Source organism: Haliotis cracherodii, unplaced genomic scaffold (assembly GCF_022045235.1).
Source record: "Haliotis cracherodii isolate W230 unplaced genomic scaffold, xgHalCrac1.p SCAF_10, whole genome shotgun sequence".
NCBI lineage: Eukaryota > Metazoa > Mollusca > Gastropoda > Lepetellida > Haliotidae > Haliotis > Haliotis cracherodii.
This window is the reverse complement of record NW_027266265.1, coordinates 55,194,296-55,217,731: the sequence shown is the minus strand read 5'-3', so window position 1 is coordinate 55,217,731 and position 23,436 is coordinate 55,194,296. Positions and strand designations below refer to the sequence as shown.

General features: G+C 45.5%; 1 protein-coding gene across 2 annotated transcripts in view; it reads right to left on the bottom strand.

Moving 5' to 3' along the window:
• The window catches only part of LOC139454537 (microtubule-associated protein futsch-like), a 71,644-nt gene that overhangs the window by 11,852 nt on the left and 36,356 nt on the right, over positions 1 to 23,436 (bottom strand). The window contains exons 13-26 of one of the 2 annotated variants that reach the window (XM_071236317.1): positions 21,560 to 21,772; positions 20,274 to 20,471; positions 19,220 to 19,401; positions 17,907 to 18,099; positions 12,458 to 12,526; positions 12,280 to 12,342; positions 11,912 to 12,031; positions 9,932 to 10,129; positions 8,706 to 8,870; positions 6,907 to 7,098; positions 4,942 to 5,111; positions 2,696 to 2,855; positions 1,030 to 1,113; positions 248 to 406 (exon numbers count right to left, since the gene is read on the bottom strand). In XM_071236317.1, the coding sequence (XP_071092418.1) occupies positions 248 to 406; positions 1,030 to 1,113; positions 2,696 to 2,855; positions 4,942 to 5,111; positions 6,907 to 7,098; positions 8,706 to 8,870; positions 9,932 to 10,129; positions 11,912 to 12,031; positions 12,280 to 12,342; positions 12,458 to 12,526; positions 17,907 to 18,099; positions 19,220 to 19,401; positions 20,274 to 20,471; positions 21,560 to 21,772 (2,166 nt within the window). Of the gene's footprint in view, positions 1 to 247; positions 407 to 1,029; positions 1,114 to 2,695; positions 2,856 to 4,941; positions 5,112 to 6,906; positions 7,099 to 8,705; positions 8,871 to 9,931; positions 10,130 to 11,911; positions 12,032 to 12,279; positions 12,343 to 12,415; positions 12,527 to 17,906; positions 18,100 to 19,219; positions 19,402 to 20,273; positions 20,472 to 21,559; positions 21,773 to 23,436 lie in introns of both variants that reach the window. The other variant, XR_011652459.1, reaches the window with a different exon arrangement.

The window sequence follows — 23,436 nt, the reverse complement described above, 5'->3', positions numbered from 1 at the left end:
CCCAAAGGTAAAAGGTATAAAAAGGACTAGAAGAAATTTACTATTATTAAGGGCTTTTCTACAACTGGTTCTGAAACTGGTATTATGGTCAAAGGTGAAACGGGTACTACGGTCAATGGGGAAAAGAGATATTACGGTCGACGGTGAAAGGGGTATTATGGTCAATGGTGAAAATGGTATTACGGTCAATGGGGAAACAGGTATTATCGTCAATAGTGAAATTGGTATCACACGTCAATCCTTATACCTGTAGTTTTGACAGTCTATTCTTTATCTCTTGCACGGTGTTGTGAAACATGACGTGGCGACTGCTGTCGATGTGACCGGCCATCATCTGCTTCATCCGGTTGTAGCATCCAGCACCATGTTCTCTACTCGCGTTCTCATAGGCATTCAACATGGCTGCCTGTAGAAGAACCCATTTAGTTATCTCACAGTATGTCAGCTTAAATTGATGAGGAAGTCTATGAACATGTAGGGAAGCTTTCAAACATTTACTGCTTTGGTGGTAACATCCCACAGAATGTGATTGAAAAAAAAGGATTCTACAATCAGCCATCTGCGTCTTTTTGATACTGATGCAATAGAGATGTGCCTAATTTTGTTTACTGTTTGATGCCGCTGTCTGCATTATTCCAGCACCATCAGAGGCAAATGATCAAATCTTGACCAGGTGAGGTGAGGTGAGGTGAGGTGAGGTGAGGTGAGGTGAGGTGAGGTGAGGTGGGCTTTAAAGTCGTGGCCAAGATTATCGGACTTATATAGCGACATGTTTGCACGTGTGTGTGTGTGTGTGTGTGTGTGTGTGTGTGTGTGTGTGTGTGTGTGTGTGTGTGTGTGTGTGTCTATGTGGCTGCTTGTACTAGTCCAGCCCCTTCATGCCATGTGCCAGGCAGGGTAACAGCAAGTACCATCTTTTGGTATGACGCGGCCGGGGATCGAACCACTGACTTTCTATTCTCAGGGCAGCACTCTACCACTACACCACGGAGGTGGTGCCCAGTTTATCGAGACACACAAAGCACCTACCTGTATATTAGGGGTAATAATTCTTGAGATCTCCCTCTGTTGGCTTGTTACATAATCTTTCATCAGCTCAACCATTTCGTTCAGCTGCAAAGGAAAATTGGTTCAATAAAACCTTTCAATTAGGCTAAAAAAGAAGAAGTCTTGGTCAGGCTGGTAATAGGAGTTTGTATGCTTGTTTATTTCGGGAGGCCCTTTCCCAGGTTGATAGTACACAACACTTTATTTGGTTACATACTAGTTTGAACAAGCAAAAGAATAAACAAAAAAACAACACAACGCCCGACCGCAATATATTTTAAAAAGTCATTGCGTGAGAAACAATTCTTTTATTTTTTTTTAAGCCCTGGTGAGTGATTTTAATTGATTAAAGGCTGCAATAAACAATATTCCAGCTATACCACGGTGGCCTGTATGTAAGTTTAATGCAGACAAACCAGTGACTGAAATGATGAACAACAATCCACCTCATTGCTTTAGGATCTCCCGTGAAGATCTTGGTCAGAATAGGTCTTCGGCAACCATGCTTGTCGTAAGAGGTGACTAACAGGATCGGGTAGTAGATCTCACTGATTTGGTTGATGCATGTCATCATATCCTGTTTGTGTAGGTTGATGCTCATGATATCAATCACAGGGTTGTTTGGTCTAGACCTTATTACTGACAGACCGCTGTCATGTAGCTGGAATATTGCTGACTTCATGCAATCTGCCAAGTCACACAGCTTGAGTCCAGTGTTTGGAGTGGGTTACAATAGTGAGTGAGTTGGGTTTAAAGCCGCTTTTAACAGTATTCAAGTTATATCATGTCATGTAAGCTTAATGTGGGAGGAAAGCCCGAAGTGATGCAGGTCTCAGATGTTTACCATTTCGGTGAAACCCACGAGCATGGGTATGGTGCTGACAAACCTAGAAACATAATCGGGGCGAACCAGGATTCGAAAACCCACAATCATAGGTTTCTGGCGTGCCCAAGGGACGCAACTCTGCACAGCAAATCGCAGCGTGTTGGTTATAATAAGGGAATAAGGCTACAAGGAATCACTGATACTAGCTGATTAACAAAGTATGGTGCTTTATATGCTGAAACATCAGAATACTTAATTCGCATATATTTCAGGCAGTGGAAGTGTGTATGATAGCTACTTTGTAAGCTAACATAAAGTTTGCATCCGTAATGAAAATGCACCGGGGCGGTCGGGTAGCCTAGTGGTTAAAGCGTTTGCTCGTCACGCCGAATACCCAGGTTCGGTTCCCGACATGGGTACAATGTGTGAAGCCCATTTCTAGTGTCCCCAACTGTGATATTGCTGGAATATTGCTAAAAGCGGCGTAAAACCATATTCACACTCACTCTACACTGCACAACACCATCATGATGTCACATTTATTGTGACCACAAATACTTTGAATATTGTATTTAAAACTGTACTTTGTAACCTATAATTGTATATATCATTATTTTAAAATGCATTCTGACAATGATTGAGAAGGGAGTTCTTTTCTATAAACATAACTTCCTGGTTGATGTTGTCAAATCACCTGTTTCAATCAGAGGTGGTTATAGTGATTTGAAACCCCTGACTGATCAATCACAATTGAGCAATTTCCAAATTCATGGTAGAATAATTAATTTATTATCCAAAAATCTTGCTTGAATGGGAACTGACCTTAGCAGTGGCATTCCGAAGAATCTGATGAAGGACACCCTCTATCTGAAGTCTGTCGAAGCCGATGAGAGTCAAGTTCTTCTTGATGTCATCAGTAAAGGCTGCCAGTGCTGCACTCATGGATGTCTTCACCTTCTCCAGTGTGCTCCAGAAGAGAGACCTGAAGCATCCCTTAGCATCACAACAAGGCCGTGAAATAGTTAACTAAGGTCCTTGGCAACTGCTCTTTAGAAAGGACAAGGCATGTATCACAGGGGCTCGTTCTGGCCCATGGGACACTAGGGTATGTGTCATCCAAGACATGAGGAAAATCTCTGCATATCAGATGTATTCACAAGACTGGGAATTAGATTTTGTTTATTTGAGCAGTGCAGAGCAGTGCAGTGAGTGGGTGGGTGAGTGGGTGAGTGGGTGAGTGAGTGAGTGAGTGAGTGAGTGAGTGAGTGAGTGAGTGAGTGAGTGAGTGAGTGAGTGAGTGAGTGAGTGAGTGCTATATGTCAGCAGGGGACATCATACGAGTGAATGCTTTAACCACCAGGCTACCCCACCGTCCTTTAACAATTGCATGTTTGGGGCTCATAACAACACTAAACGTTTAGGTAAGATTAAAACAGTTTTCAAGAAAAACTTTTGTACTGTGAAAGTTGACCTCAGCAGATTTTCTTAGGAGATGTAGATAAAACTACTATGAGCATACAATAAAAACTTCAACGTGGGTCACTGACTTCTTCTTCCTTGCATAACTTTAAATTAAATATCACTGCCCTTTGCACTCGTTCAGCCATACTTTTGTATGCTTTCATGTCAGATGTCCAAGAGGTGCAAGCGAAAGAAGATAAACAAGACAGATGTCAGATCATGTCTGATAATTTTCATACCAACATTTTCTTCTGCCACTTTGACATTTCAAGTGGACCAAAAAGGGCCGTTATCCTGCCTTGTCGTTTGCCCTTGAAAAACAACGCACCACAGCAAATTACACTGCGCCCCACATGGTAACTTTCATCTTCCCAAGGCAAGGGAGTTAACTGACCATAAAAATCCTGTTTCCACCCTTGCGGAACTAGGCTGAAATTTAGTTATCTTTTGGCTGGACTAACAAGTTTATGCACAGTGTAATCAGAATCTCGTAACGAAATCAACATCCAGTTCGCAAAATTCACTGCAGATTTCGGTCGATTGCAGGATTTGCAAAGCATGTATTCCGTCAACTTTGTGTTATCTGAGATTTCAAAATCTTTTCACGTTTTTAATCAACGTACACAAGTAATTTGCTGCACTTGCTGAGATAAAGCATAGGGCACTTGGGACCTAAACAGCCTGGGATCCCTATAAAGAGTCAAGCATAGGGCGTTAGAGTCCTACACAGCCATGGCATCTTTACAGGGAAACAAGTGTGGGGCATTGTGATCTACGAGCTCTGGGACTCCAATAGGGAGAGAAGCGTACGAGCTCTGGGACTCTAATAGGGAGACAAGTGTGGGGCATTGGGATCTACGAGCTCTGGGACTCTGATAGGGAGACAAGTGTGAGGCATTGGGATCTACGAGCTCTGGGACTCTAATAGGGAGACAAGTGTGAGGCATTGGGATCTACGAGCTCTGGGACTCTAATAGGGAGACAAGCGTACGAGCTCTGGGACTCTAATAGGGAGACAAGTGTGAGGCATTGGGATCTACGAGCTCTGGGACTCTAATAGGGAGACAAGTGTGAGGCATTGGGATCTACGAGCTCTGGGACTCTAATAGGGAGACAAGCGTACGAGCTCTGGGACTCTAATAGGGAGACAAGTGTGGGGTACGTGAGACCTCCATGCTTCTGAGATCTCCACATCTAGACAAGCGCAAGGCAAAAGGGATCTTCACATCCCCAAGATCCCCTCAGGGAGACAAGCATGGGACCTGAGACTCTCACAGGGCAGTAGGCATGGGATCTCAGATTCACAGGGCAGTCGTCATGGGATCTGAGACTCTCACAGGGCAGACGTCATGGGACCTGAGACTCTCACAGGGCAGTCGTCATGGGACCTAGGACTCACAGGGCAGTCGTCATAGGACCTAGGACTCACAGGGCAGTCGTCATGGGACCTAGGACTCACAGGGCAGTCGTCATTGGATCTGAGACTCTAATAGGGCAGTCGTCATTGGATCTGAGACTCTCACAGGGCAGTCGTCATGGGATCTGAGACGCTGCAGACCCAGAGAGGAGAACGCTGCCACAAGAACCACACAGAAGACTTAACTCACCCAAAGACCTTGTTCCAGCAGCAGGTGACCGCAACCAGGAGGGGCTCGGCCAGCTCTATGTTGAAGTCCACCATTCCGGCTGTTGGCGAGCTGTACCTGCCCTGTCTCGACACCGTTGCTCGATACGTCATGAAGGCCAGTCCACCAAGGTGCCGGTTTTCTTTGTTCACCTGCAACAGGACCGTTCAACATTCAAGAATGCAGAGATACGGACCCCAAAATGAGTACTACTCATCACCATTAGCATGTATCTCTTGCCTTTCCTTGGATCACCCAAGGTCCTCAAGATCTAGTTGTCAAAGGTGTTGCAATTCACTGTGCAGAACGGCATCCCTTGGGTGTGCTAGAACTCTATTATTGTGGGTTTGAATCCTGGTTCTCCTGGATTATATTTCTAGGTTTGACAGCACCATAACTGTGCTCATGGGTTTCACCGAAGTGGTAAACGTCTGGGATCTGCCAAACTTCAGTACTTCCTCCCACATCAAGCTGTCACCCCGTGATATAAGGAATATATTATTCAATGTGGCATAAAACCCAACTATACAAAGGCACTCACTCATGCAAGCACAACATATGGAACCTTCAACAAACCATCATCCAAGGGGCATGATAACCTTAGTACTCTCAGTCCAATTATAGAATATGTCCCGAAACTGTGTTCATGGTCTCAAGCCGCTTTTAGCAAAAATTAGCACAAAGATAGATAGATAGATAGATAGATAGATAGATAGATAGATAGATAGATAGATAGATAGATAGACTGAAACGCAAAAGAAATGTCACCCCAAGTAACATTGCATAAAAAGTTGTCATTTAAGTATCTTGGTCATTTTTGTCAAAGTTTCTAAAATTTAACATTACCTTGTCTGGAAAAATGAAATTTGATGATAAAAAAACAAAATAGATGACAATAAAACCGATCACCCAAACACATCATGGCAACGGCCATGGTAACCTGATGCACGTGAGTTCTGTGCAAATTTAAATGCAAATGCGTTCCCCCCATTTCTTGCCCTATAAAAATCCACCCAGATCGGATAACATTCATTCGTTATTGAATTGCTACCACATACCAAAACTGACAAGAAATCAGTGACACCAAGCCCATGGACGATTGCAAGCTGGACAAACCGCCCGGCAAGTAGTCAACAGGGACACATTAGTATGGACACCGTGCGTAGACGATTGACGAGCAGACACCTCCACTGTCACAGGCCACATCGAGGACCCATTCTGACACCACATCATCGCCGTGACCGTCTTCAGTGGGCAACACAGCACCAACATTGGCGCCACCAGCAGTGGAGAAGAGTCCTCTTCTCAGACGAGAGCCGTAACTGTATCTCAACAGCAGATGGCGGAGAGAGAGACTGGTGACGCTGTTGGGAACGTTATTCAGATGCTTGTGTTGTTGAGAGAGACATGTGGGGTGGTCTGAGCATCATGGTGTGGGATTGAATTGGTCTTGCACGCCATACCTCATTTGGCACCTCGCTGCAACCACGAGTTTCATCATGATAACGCCTGTGCCAACACTGCGAGAACAACAAGAGATTTTCTCCAGCAGAATGACATCAGAACCATGCAGTGGCCTGCCTTCAGTCCTGATTTAAATCCCATTAGTGTTGTGTTTCACTTTAAGAACATTTGACACTTAAATTTCAACCATGTTGATCAGTTTTGCCAAGTTTCATCTTTTTAATATGTCTCAAAGTATGTTTACATTTTTTGGTTTCAAATAAGGTTTCTCATATAGCTATCAATGTTGATGTTTCTTTTGCGGTTCAGTATATATGGTAGAATATATGACAATGCCTATAGCAAGGTCAATATATACTTTAAATTACTGGCGTGTATTTTGGATAAAATTGGCATGTCTCACATAACTGAATTGGAGGAATTTGGTTCAAAGATACGTCATTATACTGTGAAAGCCATAATGGTTGTGTGAGCATCACCCACCTTGCTGCCCCACCTGTCGCTGGTGGCTGGGGCCTGCTGAGAGGCCAGCTGGGATCCAGCCTCTATGTTGGGATTCAGGAGGCTGTCGAACAGCCCTAGGATGTCTTCACGGAGCTGGGACACGATTGGGTCGACCCTCTGCAGCAGGGCTGTCACATGCTTCGTCACCACAGGCTGAACCTTGCCTCCTCCCTGATGGTATTACAGTAGATGATATGTATTACAGTTGAAAACATGCTTGTTAAAGGGGAACTCTGGCTTACTGCCCATTGTGTGCCATGTTCTAGACTGTTATTGATGATACCAGCAGGAAACTGAGTGTGATAACAGCAGGTAACTGAGTGTGATACCAGCAGGTAACTGAGTGTGATACCAGCAGGAAACTGAGTGTGATACCAGCAGGTAACTGAGTGTGATACCAGCAGGTAACTGAGTGTGATAACAGCAGGAAACTGAGTGTGATAACAGCAGGAAACTGAGTGTGATACCAGCAGGTAACTGAGTGTGATAACAGCAGGTAACTGAGTGTGATAACAGCAGGAAACTGAGTGTGATAACAGCAGGAAACTGAGTGTGATACCAGCAGGTAACTGAGTGTGATAACAGCAGGTAACTGAGTGTGATAACAGCAGGAAACTGAGTGTGATACCAGCAGGTAACTGAGTGTGATAACAGCAGGTAACTGAGTGTGATAACAGCAGGTAACTGAGTGTGATAACAGCAGGAAACTGAGTGTGATAACAGCAGGAAACTGAGTGTGATACCAGCAGGTAACTGAGTGTGATAACAGCAGGTAACTGAGTGTGATACCAGCATGAAACTGAGTGTGATACCAGCAGGTAACTGAGTGTGATAACAGCAGGTAACTGAGTGTGATACCAGCAGGAAACCGAGTGTGATACCAGCCGGAAACTGAGTGTGATAACAGCAGGAAAATGAGTGCATGAGTGAGTATGTTTTTACACCGCTTTTAGACATATTCCAGCAATATTACAGCAGGTGACACCATAAATGGGCTTCATGCATTGTACCCATGAGGGGAATCGAACCTGGGTCTTCAGTGTGACAAGCGAATGCTTTAACCAGTAGGCTAGCCCACCACCTTGCGGGAAGCTGAGACACTATCTTGGTGTAATTTGGGTAATCATTAACTGCTGAACTGATATAAATCATGTGTAAAGACATTGATATTTGTGGTTCAACACCACACTCGAGATCGAGATCGAGATCGAGAGAGAGAGAGAGAGAGAGAGAGAGAGAGAGAGAGAGAGAGAGACTGCTCATGTTTGTATGTCCTGATGTTTATGCCTTGGTTGGAACAAGAGAGCTGGTGTGTTATGGACAAACCGAGAATCCGAATCAAGGGGTTGGTTGGTTGAATGGTTTGTTGTTTAACGCCGCACTCAGCAATAGTCCAGCTATATGACGGCGGTCTGTAAATAATCGAGTCTGGACCAGACAATCCAGTGATTAATATCATGAACATTGATCCACACAATTGGGATCGATGACATGCATCAACCAAGTCAGCGAGCCTGACCACCCGATCCCGTTAGTCGCCTTTTACAAAGTCATCAATATCAAATGCAACTGTTGCCATGGAAACTTGATAAATATCCTAAACTATTAAAAGGCATCAAGTTCAGTTTGGTGAAGAAATATTGTACGTTTATCAAGATCTACTCCAGACAACACATCTTGCACAGACGGACGGACACACGGTGTCCATTTTTATACCCGACCACAAAACTAGTTGCGGCGGGATAATAATACACTCATGCAATGAAGCCAATGCCAACCTTCCCATTATGTCCCGACATCTTGAGATAATTATCCAGATCCAACACAAAATGTCCAAGTTTCTCCACGACCTGCCTGACTCCCCGATCCCGCCGCTGAAGCGAGGTTGCGTGGACGAACTCCCTCAATGCTGGGATCTCGGTCTCCTCGGGGGTGCTGAAAACCTGTCACATACACACATATTACCCACAGATCGTGTAGACAGAGTTTAATGACTCCATAAACTTCCTTTCCAAATCATGTCAGGTCCAAGTATATCATCCCAAGGTGTCTCTGACAGTGATAGTCTCTCAACCCATCAATGCCCAAGAAGGTGTACTATTTATTGCAGGTACATTTGTGTTAGGGAGACTTTTTCATTTTCAAACCTTAAATCTGTAGAATGCAGCCTTAGAATTTTTTTTAAAGACGAGTCCTAAGGACTAGTGTGATCCTTAGTTGCCTAGTCCTCAAAGTTTGCAGCTAGTCGTGTTTTAACGAGATAAAAAAGTTTACTACGTTTACATTTTCTGTCAGTTTTATCCAGTTCCAGTTTGTAGAAAAATTGAAGCATTGAGAACTGGTTCAGAATTATAGCCTCAAATGCTACAAGTCAATAAGGACTACAATCACTGTCACATGTCCTCACCAATGTAATAGTCTTGGGCTAAGTGAGTGAGTGAGTGAGTGAGTGAGTGAGTGAGTGAGTGAGGTTTTACACCGCTTTTAGCAATATCACGATGGGGGACACCAGAAATGGGCTTCACACACTGTACCCATGTCGGGAATCGAACCCGGGTCTTCGGTGTGACGAACGAACGCTTTAACCACTAGGCTACCCGACCGCCCCCTTGGGCTAACAGACTAATTTCCAAGGTCGAAAGTGTGCCAACAGGATATTTCTTTTCCTAAATGAAATTCCAGTTTCTTAAAGAATGGGAAAGGCATCATAATAATCAAATGGGATCTGAGGGTTTTTCAAATATTATTATCCACCAAATTAAGTGTAAATCGAAATCAGTCAAACTCTTCATACATAAACATAATCAAAAGGGCCTGCAGGCAAGATGACCTTTCCACCTCCTCCAAACATATGAAGCATATCTTGAGATATATTCGCAAACAGCAAATAGGAAAAAGATTTCAGTGACCTTTTAAGATAAGGTCAAGGTCACAACATTCATCCACTGTCGATGGACTTCCCCCAAAACAGCCCGTTGTTCGATGCTTCCCACATCATACCAACCTGCGGTGCCCCATCCACATCAGTCAGCAGACTGGTCATCTTCATGTAGTCGGTCGAGCTGACACAGAACACCTTCAGGTTATCCACAACGTTGCCCATGTCCTCGTCGTCAACACCGTCCCCATCCCCGTCGTCATAGTCCAGGATGTCTTCCTCCTCCTCCCCCATGAACACACTAGCAGACTTCTGCTTCAGCTCCTGGCACACCAGAGTGAGTGAGTGAGTCAGTGTGGGAGTGAGTGAGTGAGTGAGTGAGTGTGGGAGTGAGTGAGTGAGTGGGTGGGTGGGTGAGTGAGTGAGTGAGTGTGGGAGAGAGTAAATGTGGGCGTGAGTGAGTGAGTGTGGATGTGAGTGAATGAGTGTGGGCGTGAGTGAATGTGGGCGTGAGTGAATGAGTGTGGGAGTGAGTGAATGTGGGCGTGAGTGAATTAGTGTGGGAGTGAGTGAATGTGGGTGTGAGTGAGCGAGTGTGGGAGTGAGTGAGTGAATGAATGTGGGCGTGAGTGAATGTGGGCGTGAGTGAGTGTGTGTGGGAGTGAGTGAATGTGGGCGTGAGTGTGCGAGTGTGGGAGTGAGTGAGTGAATGAATGTGGGCGTGAGTGAGTGTGTGAGTGAGTGTGGGAGTGAGTGAGTGAATGAATGTGGGAGTGAGTGAGTGTGTGAGCGAGTGTGGGAGTGAGTGAGTGAATGTGGGCATAAAGTGAGTGAATGTGATCGTGAGCGAGTGTGGGCGTGAGTGAGTGAATGTGGGCGTGAGTGAGTGTGTGAGCGAGTGTGGGAGTGAGTGAGTGAATGAATGTGGGCGTGAGTGAGTGGGACGGGCGAGTGTGGGTGTGAGTGTTTGTTGTTTAATATTCCAGAAATAAGATGGCAATAATCAAGTATGGATGGACCAGACAATCCACTGATTGACATGAGTATCGATCCAAGCAATTGGGATATGATGACATTCATCAACCAAGTCAGCGAGCCTGATCACCCGATCCTGCTAGTCGCCTCTTAAGACAATCATAGTTGCCTTTTGCTGAGTGAGTGAGTGAGTGAGTGAGTGAGTGAGTGTCTTACGCCATTCTAAACACCATTTTATGACATGGTTCAGGTCCAAGAATTTGTTTGTTGTGTAACCCTTCACTCAGCAATATTACAGTCATATGATGGTAGCGTGTAAATAATCAGGTCTGGACCAGACAATCCAGTGATGATGCTGATCCAGGTCACGATGACATGCCATCAACCAAGTCACCGTGCCGGACCAACCAATCCATTTAGTCGCCTCTTATGACCAGCTTAGAATCATGGTATGCCTTAATTGTTGCACCATACAGGACTAGGCTTCCACTAACAAGTATTTAACAGCGATATAAGAACACATATGCTAAGCCCCACTAAATCCTGAAAGTTTGCTACCTTAACTTTATGCTTACATTTCTATATGCTTCTAAACAACCTACCGTATTCGGCGTAATAAGCGACCAGGGTGTTCTCAAAATTAGAAATAGGGGCGCTTATTAGAATATGATTTTGGTGGAAAAAAAAACAGAATTGAAAAATAATAAATTTCATGGTTTGTTGAACACAGAAAACGATTGCCCTCAGTATTTTACCCCTTCAGATATACAATGTATATGTCTCTTACAAATAATACCGTGTGCATGCTTGCACGTAACGACTTGCATATCTACATATTTGTGATACCACATTAACAATGAGTAAAAAAATAGGCGATGCCCATTGTTCCAAACGGGAAGTACCGGTAATCAGAAGGTTAAGTTGAAAATATCTGCAAATATCGTGGGCGCTTAATAGAGCAGGGCGCTTATTACGTCGAATACGGTACATTTAAAATTTAACCATAACATTAAAATTTCTTACACAGCATTCATCTAACACATGCAGTTTTACTTACTGGTCTTGTGTCATTTCCTTAATTCATGTCAGGCTGTGTGAAACAGATGATAAAGTATGAGGCATAATGCGTACCCTTATTCCTGCTCGGAAATCTTTCCTTATCTGGTTCTTGGAATATTCATTCCGTGCTTTTGCGCACATGGAAACCAGTTTCCTTTGATGAATATCACTTAGGTCTTTCTTCACAGATATCTGCAAAACAATAGCAAACTTTATCAACATCAGGTATCACTTATGAGATTGTAGAAAATCATAGAAATTATTCGATCAAAAATGTACCAAAATGGTAAAAAACTATCTTGGGAAACTAGTGGCTAAATGAAAGCCATGTTTGCCTCCTTTTGCCATATTTCCACCCACCTGTCCAGCCACCTCCTTCAGCCTTCTCCTGGACCAACAGATCTGCCACGTCTGTCTCCTTCTGATATATTTCAACCCACCTGTCCAGCCACCTCCCTCTCCTGGACCAACAGGTCTGCCACGTCTGCCATATTTCCACCCACCTGTCCAGCCTACCCCCTCTCCTGGACCAACAGATCTGCCAAATCTGTCTCCTTCTGATATATTTCCACCCACCTGTCCAGCCACCTCCCTCTCCTGGACCAACAGATCGTCCACGTCTGCTTCCATTTTTTCCAACTCCTGCTGCACCTCAGCCTCATCCTGTTTTTTTGCATCACTTTCCTCCTGCAACAAGAAAACAGCTTTATCACTATCCCCCGCCTTGAGTGAGCGAGTTTGGTTTAACACAGCTTTGAACAATATTCCCGTTATACCACGGTGTGTAACCTTAATGTGGTGCAAAGAGTGAACTGGTTTTGGACCCCACAATCATAGATTTCAGGTGTGCTCAAGGGACAGAACTCGGCGCCCACAAAGCCTTAAGAAGTGATAAGCACTAGGATGGCTTCATATGTTATCTGAAAATTTGAGAAAATCTGTTCAGATTAGAAACTAATACGAACGAAATGTCCCTTCGCTGGAAGAAATATATTATGGCACTAATTTTCGAACTCAGTCTTCAAATGTAAAGATTCTTCTAGAAAAGCTTTCATTCATGTAACATCAGTAGTTTTTGAGAAAAGTTGTCCCCATTGAAGACACAAAGTAAAAAAAGTTTTGTAAGAAAGTATTTCACGTTTTTTTAGTTATGCTCCGGAAACGAACACCACCCTTATAGAACCTAAGTCCAACTTGTTGCCATGGAGACGTAAAAAATAAAAATTTATAAAATTCCTAAATAGCAAAAGGCACCAGTTCAGCATGAGTCTGATAGACATGCAAAGTTTTGTAGAGAAATAATTAACGGTTTCTGAGTTATACTCCGGAAAGGATTTCGGGACGCACGCCTAAACGGACGGACAGATAGACTGAACCCATTTCAATATGCCCCGCCAACTTCGTTGGGGCGGGGGATAAAAACAGGTCAGACCTCGAACATGTAGCAACAGTGAAGTAACAAATATGGTACAGTTGTAAAGTCATTTGCTACAGGTACATGTGAAGCAAGCAGCAGTCAAGTCTGGGCCATGCATACCAGTGTCTGCCAACATGATCGATGACCCATCCTGTACTGGTATGATACACGATCCAGCAAGATTACACAACCTGATTTCCCACTGTAATTGTCTTGTCCCGCATGAGCCAACAGGACCCTACTCAGACCTGGAACATGACTAAACCAGAAGTTGAAAATATTAGAAGTGCCCTAAGCTGTCAAAAGTACAACCGACTGAAAATAGTAACTCCGAACAGTTGGCTACAGTGTTCAACAATTACACATGAAATTAAAGAGGTCCTTGTAATAATCCTAACACAAAGCTGCCAACTTTCCCAAATCACAAGTGTTTGTAAGTCAAGTCAAGCCTGTCTGAAGCCCATTTCTGGTGTAGCCTGCCGTGACATTGCTGGAATATTGCTGAAAGTGGCATATCATTTAACTCACTCACTCACTCACTCTCAATTAGTATTCTGTAATGAACTTCTGATTGGGCACCACAGTCTGACAATGTGAATTGTCTGCAGTACAAACTAGCCTTTGATTCCGAAACACAGCTGATCCTATTGCTTAGTTTCTGTTCTGTTCAATAATACGAGTGGGGAGTCTTGAGACAGATGCAACGCTATTTAGACTTCATACCAGTCGATAAACAAGACTCATTCATAGCAGACGGTGTAAGGCTAAATAATGACCCTCTTTTGTCTATGAAAACTACTGTTTATGAAAATTTAGTCCATGTGATTTTTGTTGTTGGTAGACTGACACATTATTCATAAAAATTAAGGAAAAATTGTACTTTTGTAATTTAAATGCAAATTAATAACAAATACGAAAGATTAGGTATGGTTTTATGTTGTTTTCAGCAGTATTAGAGCAATATGGCGGGGGAACACTAGAAATGAGCTTCACAGTGTTGCACCCATGTGGGGAAACGAACCCTGCCCTTCAGTGAGACGAGTGAACTCTGTAACCACTCGGCTACCCTTCCACCCCCTATCATCCAAATGGTCCTATCAACCAGCCCATGCATTACCTCCTCGTCCAAGGACAGCGGCTCCTGATCCAGTTCCTTCTTCAACTCCTGGTACCACCCCCTATCATCCAAATGGTCCTATCAACCAGCCCATGCATTACCTCCTCGTCCAAGGACAGCGGCTCCTGATCCAGTACCTTCTTCAACTCCTGGTACCACCCCCTATCATCCAAATGGTCCTATCAACCAGCCCATGCAGTACCTCCTCATCCAAGGACAGCGGCTCCTGATCCAGTACCTTCTTCAACTCCTGGTACCACCCCCTATCATCCAAATGGTCCTATCAACCAGCCCATGCATTACCTCCTCATCCAAGGACAGCGGCTCCTGATCCAGTACCTTCTTCAACTCCTGGTACCACCCCCTATCATCCAAATGGTCCTATCAACCAGCCCATGCATTACCTCCTCATCCAAGGACAGCGGCTCCTGATCCAGTTCCTTCTTCAACTCCTGGTACCACCCCCTATCATCCAAATGGTCCTATCAACCAGCCCATGCATTACCTCCTCGTCCAAGGACAGCGGCTCCAGATCCAGTACCTTCTTCAACTCCTGGTACCACCCCCTATCATCCAAATGGTCCTATCAACCAGCCCATGCATTACCTCCTCGTCCAAGGACAGCGGCTCCTGATCCAGTTCCTTCTTCAACTCCTGGTACCACCCCCTATCATCCAAATGGTCCTATCAACCAGCCCATGCATTACCTCCTCGTCCAAGGACAGCGGCTCCTGATCCAGTTCCTTCTTCAACTCCTGGTACCACCCCCTATCATCCAAATGGTCCTATCAACCAGCCCATGCATTACCTCCTCGTCCAAGGACAGCGGCTCCTGATCCAGTACCTTCTTCAACTCCTGGTACCACCCCCTATCATCCAAATGGTCCTATCAACCAGCCCATGCATTACCTCCTCGTCCAAGGACAGCGGCTCCTGATCCAGTTCCTTCTTCAACTCCTGGTACACCCCCTATCATCCAAATGGTCCTATCAACCAGCCCATGCATTACCTCCTCATCCAAGGACAGCGGCTCCTGATCCAGTTCCTTCTTCAACTCCTGGTACCACCCCCTATCATCCAAATGGTCCTATCAACCAGCCCATGCAGTACCTCCTCGTCCAAGGACAGCGGCTCCTGATCCAGTTCCTTCTTCAACTCCTGGTACCACCCCCTATCATCCAAATGGTCCTATCAACCAGCCCATGCATTACCTCCTCGTCCAAGGACAGCGGCTCCAGATCCAGTTCCTTCTTCAACTCCTGGTACCACCCCCTATCATCCAAATGGTCCTATCAACCAGCCCATGCATTACCTCTTCATCCAAGGACAGCGGCTCCTGATCCAGTTCCTTCTTCAACTCCTGGTACCACCCCCTATCATCCAAATGGTCCTATCAACCAGCCCATGCATTACCTCCTCATCCAAGGACAGCGGCTCCAGATCCAGTTCCTTCTTCAACTCCTGGTACCACCCCCTATCATCCAAATGGTCCTATCAACCAGCCCATGCATTACCTCCTCATCCAAGGACAGCGGCTCCTGATCCAGTTCCTTCTTCAACTCCTGGTACCACCCCCTATCATCCAAATGGTCCTATCAACCAGCCCATGCATTACCTCCTCGTCCAAGGACAGCGGCTCCAGATCCAGTACCTTCTTCAACTCCTGGTACCACCCCCTATCATCCAAATGGTCCTATCAACCAGCCCATGCATTACCTCCTCATCCAAGGACAGCGGCTCCTGATCCAGTTCCTTCTTCAACTCCTGGTACCACCCCCTATCATCCAAATGGTCCTATCAACCAGCCCATGCATTACCTCCTCGTCCAAGGACAGCGGCTCCAGATCCAGTACCTTCTTCAACTCCTGGTACCACCCCCTATCATCCAAATGGTCCTATCAACCAGCCCATGCATTACCTCCTCGTCCAAGGACAGCGGCTCCTGATCCAGTTCCTTCTTCAACTCCTGGTACCACCCCCTATCATCCAAATGGTCCTATCAACCAGCCCATGCATTACCTCCTCGTCCAAGGACAGCGGCTCCTGATCCAGTTCCTTCTTCAACTCCTGGTACCACCCCCTATCATCCAAATGGTCCTATCAACCAGCCCATGCATTACCTCCTCGTCCAAGGACAGCGGCTCCTGATCCAGTTCCTTCTTCAACTCCTGGTACCACCCCCTATCATCCAAATGGTCCTATCAACCAGCCCATGCATTACCTCCTCGTCCAAGGACAGCGGCTCCTGATCCAGTACCTTCTTCAACTCCTGGTACCACCCCCTATCATCCAAATGGTCCTATCAACCAGCCCATGCATTACCTCCTCGTCCAAGGACAGCGGCTCCTGATCCAGTTCCTTCTTCAACTCCTGGTACACCCCCTATCATCCAAATGGTCCTATCAACCAGCCCATGCATTACCTCCTCATCCAAGGACAGCGGCTCCTGATCCAGTTCCTTCTTCAACTCCTGGTACCACCCCCTATCATCCAAATGGTCCTATCAACCAGCCCATGCATTACCTCCTCGTCCAAGGACAGCGGCTCCTGATCCAGTTCCTTCTTCAACTCCTGGTACCACCCCCTATCATCCAAATGGTCCTATCAACCAGCCCATGCATTACCTCCTCGTCCAAGGACAGCGGCTCCAGATCCAGTTCCTTCTTCAACTCCTGGTACCACCCCCTATCATCCAAATGGTCCTATCAACCAGCCCATGCATTACCTCCTCATCCAAGGACAGCGGCTCCTGATCCAGTTCCTTCTTCAACTCCTGGTACCACCCCCTATCATCCAAATGGTCCTATCAACCAGCCCATGCATTACCTCCTCATCCAAGGACAGCGGCTCCAGATCCAGTTCCTTCTTCAACTCCTGGTACCACCCCCTATCATCCAAATGGTCCTATCAACCAGCCCATGCATTACCTCCTCATCCAAGGACAGCGGCTCCTGATCCAGTTCCTTCTTCAACTCCTGGTACCACCCCCTATCATCCAAATGGTCCTATCAACCAGCCCATGCATTACCTCCTCGTCCAAGGACAGCGGCTCCAGATCCAGTACCTTCTTCAACTCCTGGTACCACCCCCTATCATCCAAATGGTCCTATCAACCAGCCCATGCATTACCTCCTCGTCCAAGGACAGCGGCTCCTGATCCAGTTCCTTCTTCAACTCCTGGTACCACCCCCTATCATCCAAATGGTCCTATCAACCAGCCCATGCATTACCTCCTCGTCCAAGGACAGCGGCTCCTGATCCAGTACCTTCTTCAACTCCTGGTACCACCCCCTATCATCCAAATGGTCCTATCAACCAGCCCATGCATTACCTCCTCGTCCAAGGACAGCGGCTCCTGATCCAGTTCCTTCTTCAACTCCTGGTACCACCCCCTATCATCCAAATGGTCCTATCAACCAGCCCATGCATTACCTCCTCGTCCAAGGACAGCGGCTCCTGATCCAGTACCTTCTTCAACTCCTGGTACCACCCCCTATCATCCAAATGGTCCTATCAACCAGCCCATGCATTACCTCCTCGTCCAAGGACAGCGGCTCCTGATCCAGTTCCTTCTTCAACGCCTGGTAGTCCGATTTTATTGCAGCAATCTCTGACTTCTGCTCCTTGCGCTTTTGTTTGAGGCATTTCTTACGGGATTCAAGGACAGACAACTCCTCCATAACTGCCTTCAGCTGATCATTCAGAGTCTCAAAGTTAGGAGTCATCCTGGAGTTTAAAATGCATCATTTATTGGTTTAATCATGTTAATAGCACCAATAGCCCATAATCATAAAAATAAAAAAGGTTTGAGGTTGAAATCTAGTTTAGAACAGCCATTCAGTATCATTAAATTAGCAAAAAACAGGGTTCAACCTACGTAAGCTTGCTTCACTCAGAAGAAGCCCAACATTTATTTTTTTTTAAAAACAATGATTGTTGTAGTCTACAGCATGGTGAACACTCCATATGCATCTGACCAAGAAATATAGAAATCCCAGAAAGATACAGTCCAACAATGCCCTGAGAGAAAGTAAGTGAATGTGTCTCATGCTTCTGTGGACAAAAATACAACTTTGTCATGGTGGGAAATGAGTCTGACCTATGACGTATATATAGTAATCCAAGTCAGCAATATCCCATCTGTATCGTGGAAATTGGTATTACAAACAAGGCAAGGGAGCCCAGCAGTTGATAGTATGAGTAAGGTTCCACACTGTTCAAGATAACATGCCAATAACAAATTGTGGCCACCTTCATATATGATGCTGTTGGATGTTTAATGCCAGATTGGACAAACCAGTGATTGATATTATGAGCATGCTGTTGGGGTACAATGACACACTGTGTCACTGAGCCTGACTACCTCATCTTCTTAGTCTTGCTTTGTTTGTTTGTTTGTTTGTTGTTTAACGCCGCACTCAGCAATAGTCCAGCTATATGACGGCGGTCTGTAAAATAATCGATTCTGGACCAGACAATCCAGTAATTGACATCATGAGCATTGATCCACGCAATTGAGATCGATGACATGGATCAACCAAATCAGAGAGCCTGACCACCCGATTCTCTTAGTATCCTCTAGCGACAAATATAGTCGCCTTTTACAGCAAGCATGGGTTATTCTACCCCGGATCTTCACGTGTCAAAAACTTTCTGGAAACCATTTTAACACAGGAGAGCACAGGGAGAAGGCTCAACCCCGGATCTTCACGGGTCCAAAACTTGCTGGGAACCATTTTAACACAGGAGAGCACAGGGAGAAGGCTCGACCCCGGATCTTCACAGGTCCAAAACTTGCTGGGAACCATTTTAACACAGGAGAGTACGGGGAGAAGGCTTGACTTACTTCTTCAGCTCAGATGGGATCAGACTGTCCGTCTTGGTGCATATGAAAGCCACACTGCCATACTGGCCATCCATCAGCAGTTGGCGGCGGAAGTTCTCCCCGAGGAGATCCTTGGCGGTGTGGTCGTCAATCGCGCGGTGGATGCTGGCCACTACCCACACCGAGGTGCAGTTCTTCAAGTACTGGAACACGAGCATCACGACTCATATATTCCAACCATCAACACTTCAGGTGTTTGTACTGAAGTACTGACAATGATATAATGCCGAAGTCTTACAAACTTGGTGAATATGACTTCTCATGGAATCACCTAGCCAATACTGCATGTCAAATCTTTTTCATATACCAACTGTTGTTTTTACCTCTCAGGATTTGGGTCTTGACAACATGGTTCATGCCTATCTGAGTGAGTGAGTGATTGAGTATGGTTTTACGCCGCTTTCAGCAATATTCCAGCAATATCACGGCAGGGGACACCAGAAATGGTCTTCACACATTAACCCCATGTCGGGAATCGAACCCGGGTCTTCGGCGTGACGAGCGAACATGCCCATCTGATGTTTAGAAAGCAAAGTTACTCATGTTACCTCACTGATACACTGTCTTATTTCATTTAATTCTGAATATCTATCAATTTGAAATACTGGTGTTTATTGTCTTGGGTAACTGGGAAATAAGAAGCCCAAATAAAAAAAACAACACTTTGAGGTCTGCTTACACATTTTTTAGATTTTGTTTGTTGTTTAATGCCTCACTCAGCAATATTCCAGCTATATGACTGTGGTCTTTAAATAATTGAGTCTGGACAAGACAATCCAGTGATTGACATCTGGAGGATCGATCTTGCGAGAGATGAACTGCATCAACTAAGTCAGCAAATCTGACCATAGGATAACCGTTAGTCGCCTCTTACGACAAGCATGGATTGCTGAAGACCAGTTCTAACCTGAATCTCCACAATTATATTTTAGGGATTTAATTTCATTCTGGTACAACAATATTTGGCATGACACCATAGAACAGTACAACTGTAGAAGAGTAGAACATGTCTCACCTCTTTGGCTATCTTATCCCTAGCGGCATTGGCGTCGCGTACTCCGGGCAGGTCGACAAGGACAGCACCGCTACTGCAAACATCACATGACGGGAGGTACAGCTTCACTCTCTTTACTATTGGCCAAAACTGCTCACCCTTTGAACCATTGTCAGTGTTCTCAATGTAGCTGTTGACTGCATCACGGAGATGTCTGGCCTGAAACAGACAACAACCATTGTCAGTGTTCTCAATGTAGCTGTTGACTGCATCACGGAGATGTCTGGCCTGAAACAGACAACAACCATTGTCAGTGTTCTCAATATAGCTGTTGACTGCATCTCGGAGATGTCTGGCCTGAAACAGACACCAACCATTGTCAGTGTTCTCAATGTAGCTGTTGACTGCATCACGGAGATGTCTGGCCTGAAACAGACAACAACCATTGTCAGTGTTCTCAATGTAGCTGTTGACTGCATCACGGAGTGCTTTGACCTGAATCAGATCTCAAACCTTGTCAGTGCTTTCAATACTGCATTCTAAATTTGTGTTACAGTCACAATATTTTGACTTATAGCAGCTGCCTCAAACAATTTGTCCCATCTTAACGGAAGTGGGAGCATATTTTCATTAATGATGTTACCAAGTTTTCAGCTGTCACAATCAAGGCTGAAAATGTGCTGACAAAAATGCATGATTTTCTCTGTTCATGAGCACCAATATCTACAAAGCGATTGATATATCATCATTGTGCACACTAACAAAACGTTGAACTATTGTATTAACAATTGCCATAGCCCCACTTGGCATCAAGGAGAACACAAGGGTATATTCCACATTGAACATGTATTTCCACATTGAACATGTATTTCCCATTGACACACGACGTGTGAAGATCCGGGGTAGAATAGGTCTTCAGCAACCCATGCTTTTCGTAAAAAGGTTACTATGCTTGTCGTAAAAGGCGGCTAACAGGATCGGGTGGTCAGACTCGCTGACTTAGTTGATGCATGTCATCGATCCGAATTGTGTGGATTGATGATCATGATATCAATCACTGGATTGTCTGGTCCAGACTCGATTATTTACAGACCGCTGTCATATAGCTGGAATATTGCTGAGTGCGGCATAAAACAACAAAGAAACAAACCAAACCATTGACACACACCATGACCAGGTGAGTGACAGGGCAGAGGGCTCAAACTGAGGCTGGGACCAGTCCTAAGTTCACATGAATGCAAGGAGCGTGTCTTTCAATTACTAGACCAAAGTTTCAACCATATATAAATGAGAGAAGACACACTCACAGATTGGACACTGATTTTCTTCACCCTGTTGAGCCATTGTGTGATGTGAGTCTGTTTGAGGAGGACTTGCATCTTGCTCACTTTGCCATACACAGCTCGCACCTTGGCATACGCCACGCCTGCCTCTGATGTGGGGTCAGGTTGTCCCTTCTGCAGGCTGCCGTCTCTCTTGGTCAGATCCTTCAGGAGGACCTCAAGCTCCTCATGCCACTCCTGCAGGGGAATACAGGATATATATACACTGTGGGAATAACACTGCTCTGGGAGGACCTCAAGCTCCTCATGCCACTCCTGCAGGGGAATACAGGATATATATACACTGTGGGAATAACACTGCTCTGGGAGGACCTCAAGCTCCTCATGCCACTCCTGCAGGGGAATACAGGATATATATACACTGTGGGAATAACACTGCTCTGGGAGGACCTCAAGCTCCTCATGCCACTCCTGCAGGGGAATACAGGATATATATACACTGTGGGAATAACACTGCTCTGGGAGGACCTCAAGCTCCTCATGCCACTCCTGCAGGGGAATACAGGATATATATACACTGTGGGAATAACACTGCTCTGGGAGGACCTCAAGCTCCTCATGCCACTCCTGCAGGGGAATACAGGATATATATACACTCTAGGAATAACACTGCTCTGGGAGGACCTCAAGCTCCTCATGCCACTCCTGCAGGGGAATACAGGATATATATACACTGTGGGAATAACACTGCTCTGGGAGGACCTCAAACTCCTCATGCCACTCCTGCAGGGGAATACAGGATATATATACTCTCTGGGAATAACACTGCTCTGGGAGGACCTCAAGCTCCTCATGCCACTCCTGTAGGGGAATACAGGATATATATACACTGTGGGAATAACACTGCTCTGGGAGGACCTCAAGCTCCTCATGCCACTCCTGCAGGGGAATACAGGATATATATACACTCTAGGAATAACACTGCTCTGGGAGGACCTCAAGCTCCTCATGCCACTCCTGCAGGGGAATACAGGATATATATACACTGTGGGAATAACACTGCTCTGGGAGGACCTCAAGCTCCTCATGCCACTCCTGTAGGGGAATACAGGATATATGTACACTCTAGGAATAACACTGCTTTGGGAGGACCTCAAGCTCCTTTTGCCACTCCTACAGGGGAATACAGGATATATATACACTCTAGGAATAACACTGCTCTGGGAGGACCTCAATCTCTAATGCCACTCCTACATGGGAATACAGGATATATGTACACTCTAGGAATAACACTGCTCTGGGAGGACCCCAAGCTCCTCATGCCACTCCTGCAGGGGAATACAGGATATATATACACTCTGGAAATAACACTGCTCTGGGAGGACCGCAAGCTCCTCATGCCACTCCTGTAGGGGAATACAGGATATATATACACTCTGGAAATAACACTGCTCTGGGGGGACCTCAAGTTCCTCATGCCACTCCTGTAGGGGAATACAGGATATATATACACTGTGGGAATAACACTGCTCTGGGGGGACCTCAAGCTCCTCATGCCAGTCCTACAGGGGAATACAGGATATATATACACTCTGGAAATAACACTGCTCTGGGGGGACCTCAAGCTCCTCATGCCACTCCTACAGGGGAATACAGGATATATATACACTTTGGGAATAACACTGCTCTGGGGGGACCTCAAGCTCCTCATGCCACTCCTACAGGGGAATACAGGATATATATACACTTTGGGAATAACACTGCTCTGGCAGGACCTCAAGCTCTCATGCCACTCCTACAGGGGAATACAGGATATATATATATACACTTTGGGAATAACACTGCTCTGGGAGGACCTCAAGCTTTCATGCCACTCCTGCAGGGGAATACAGGATATATAT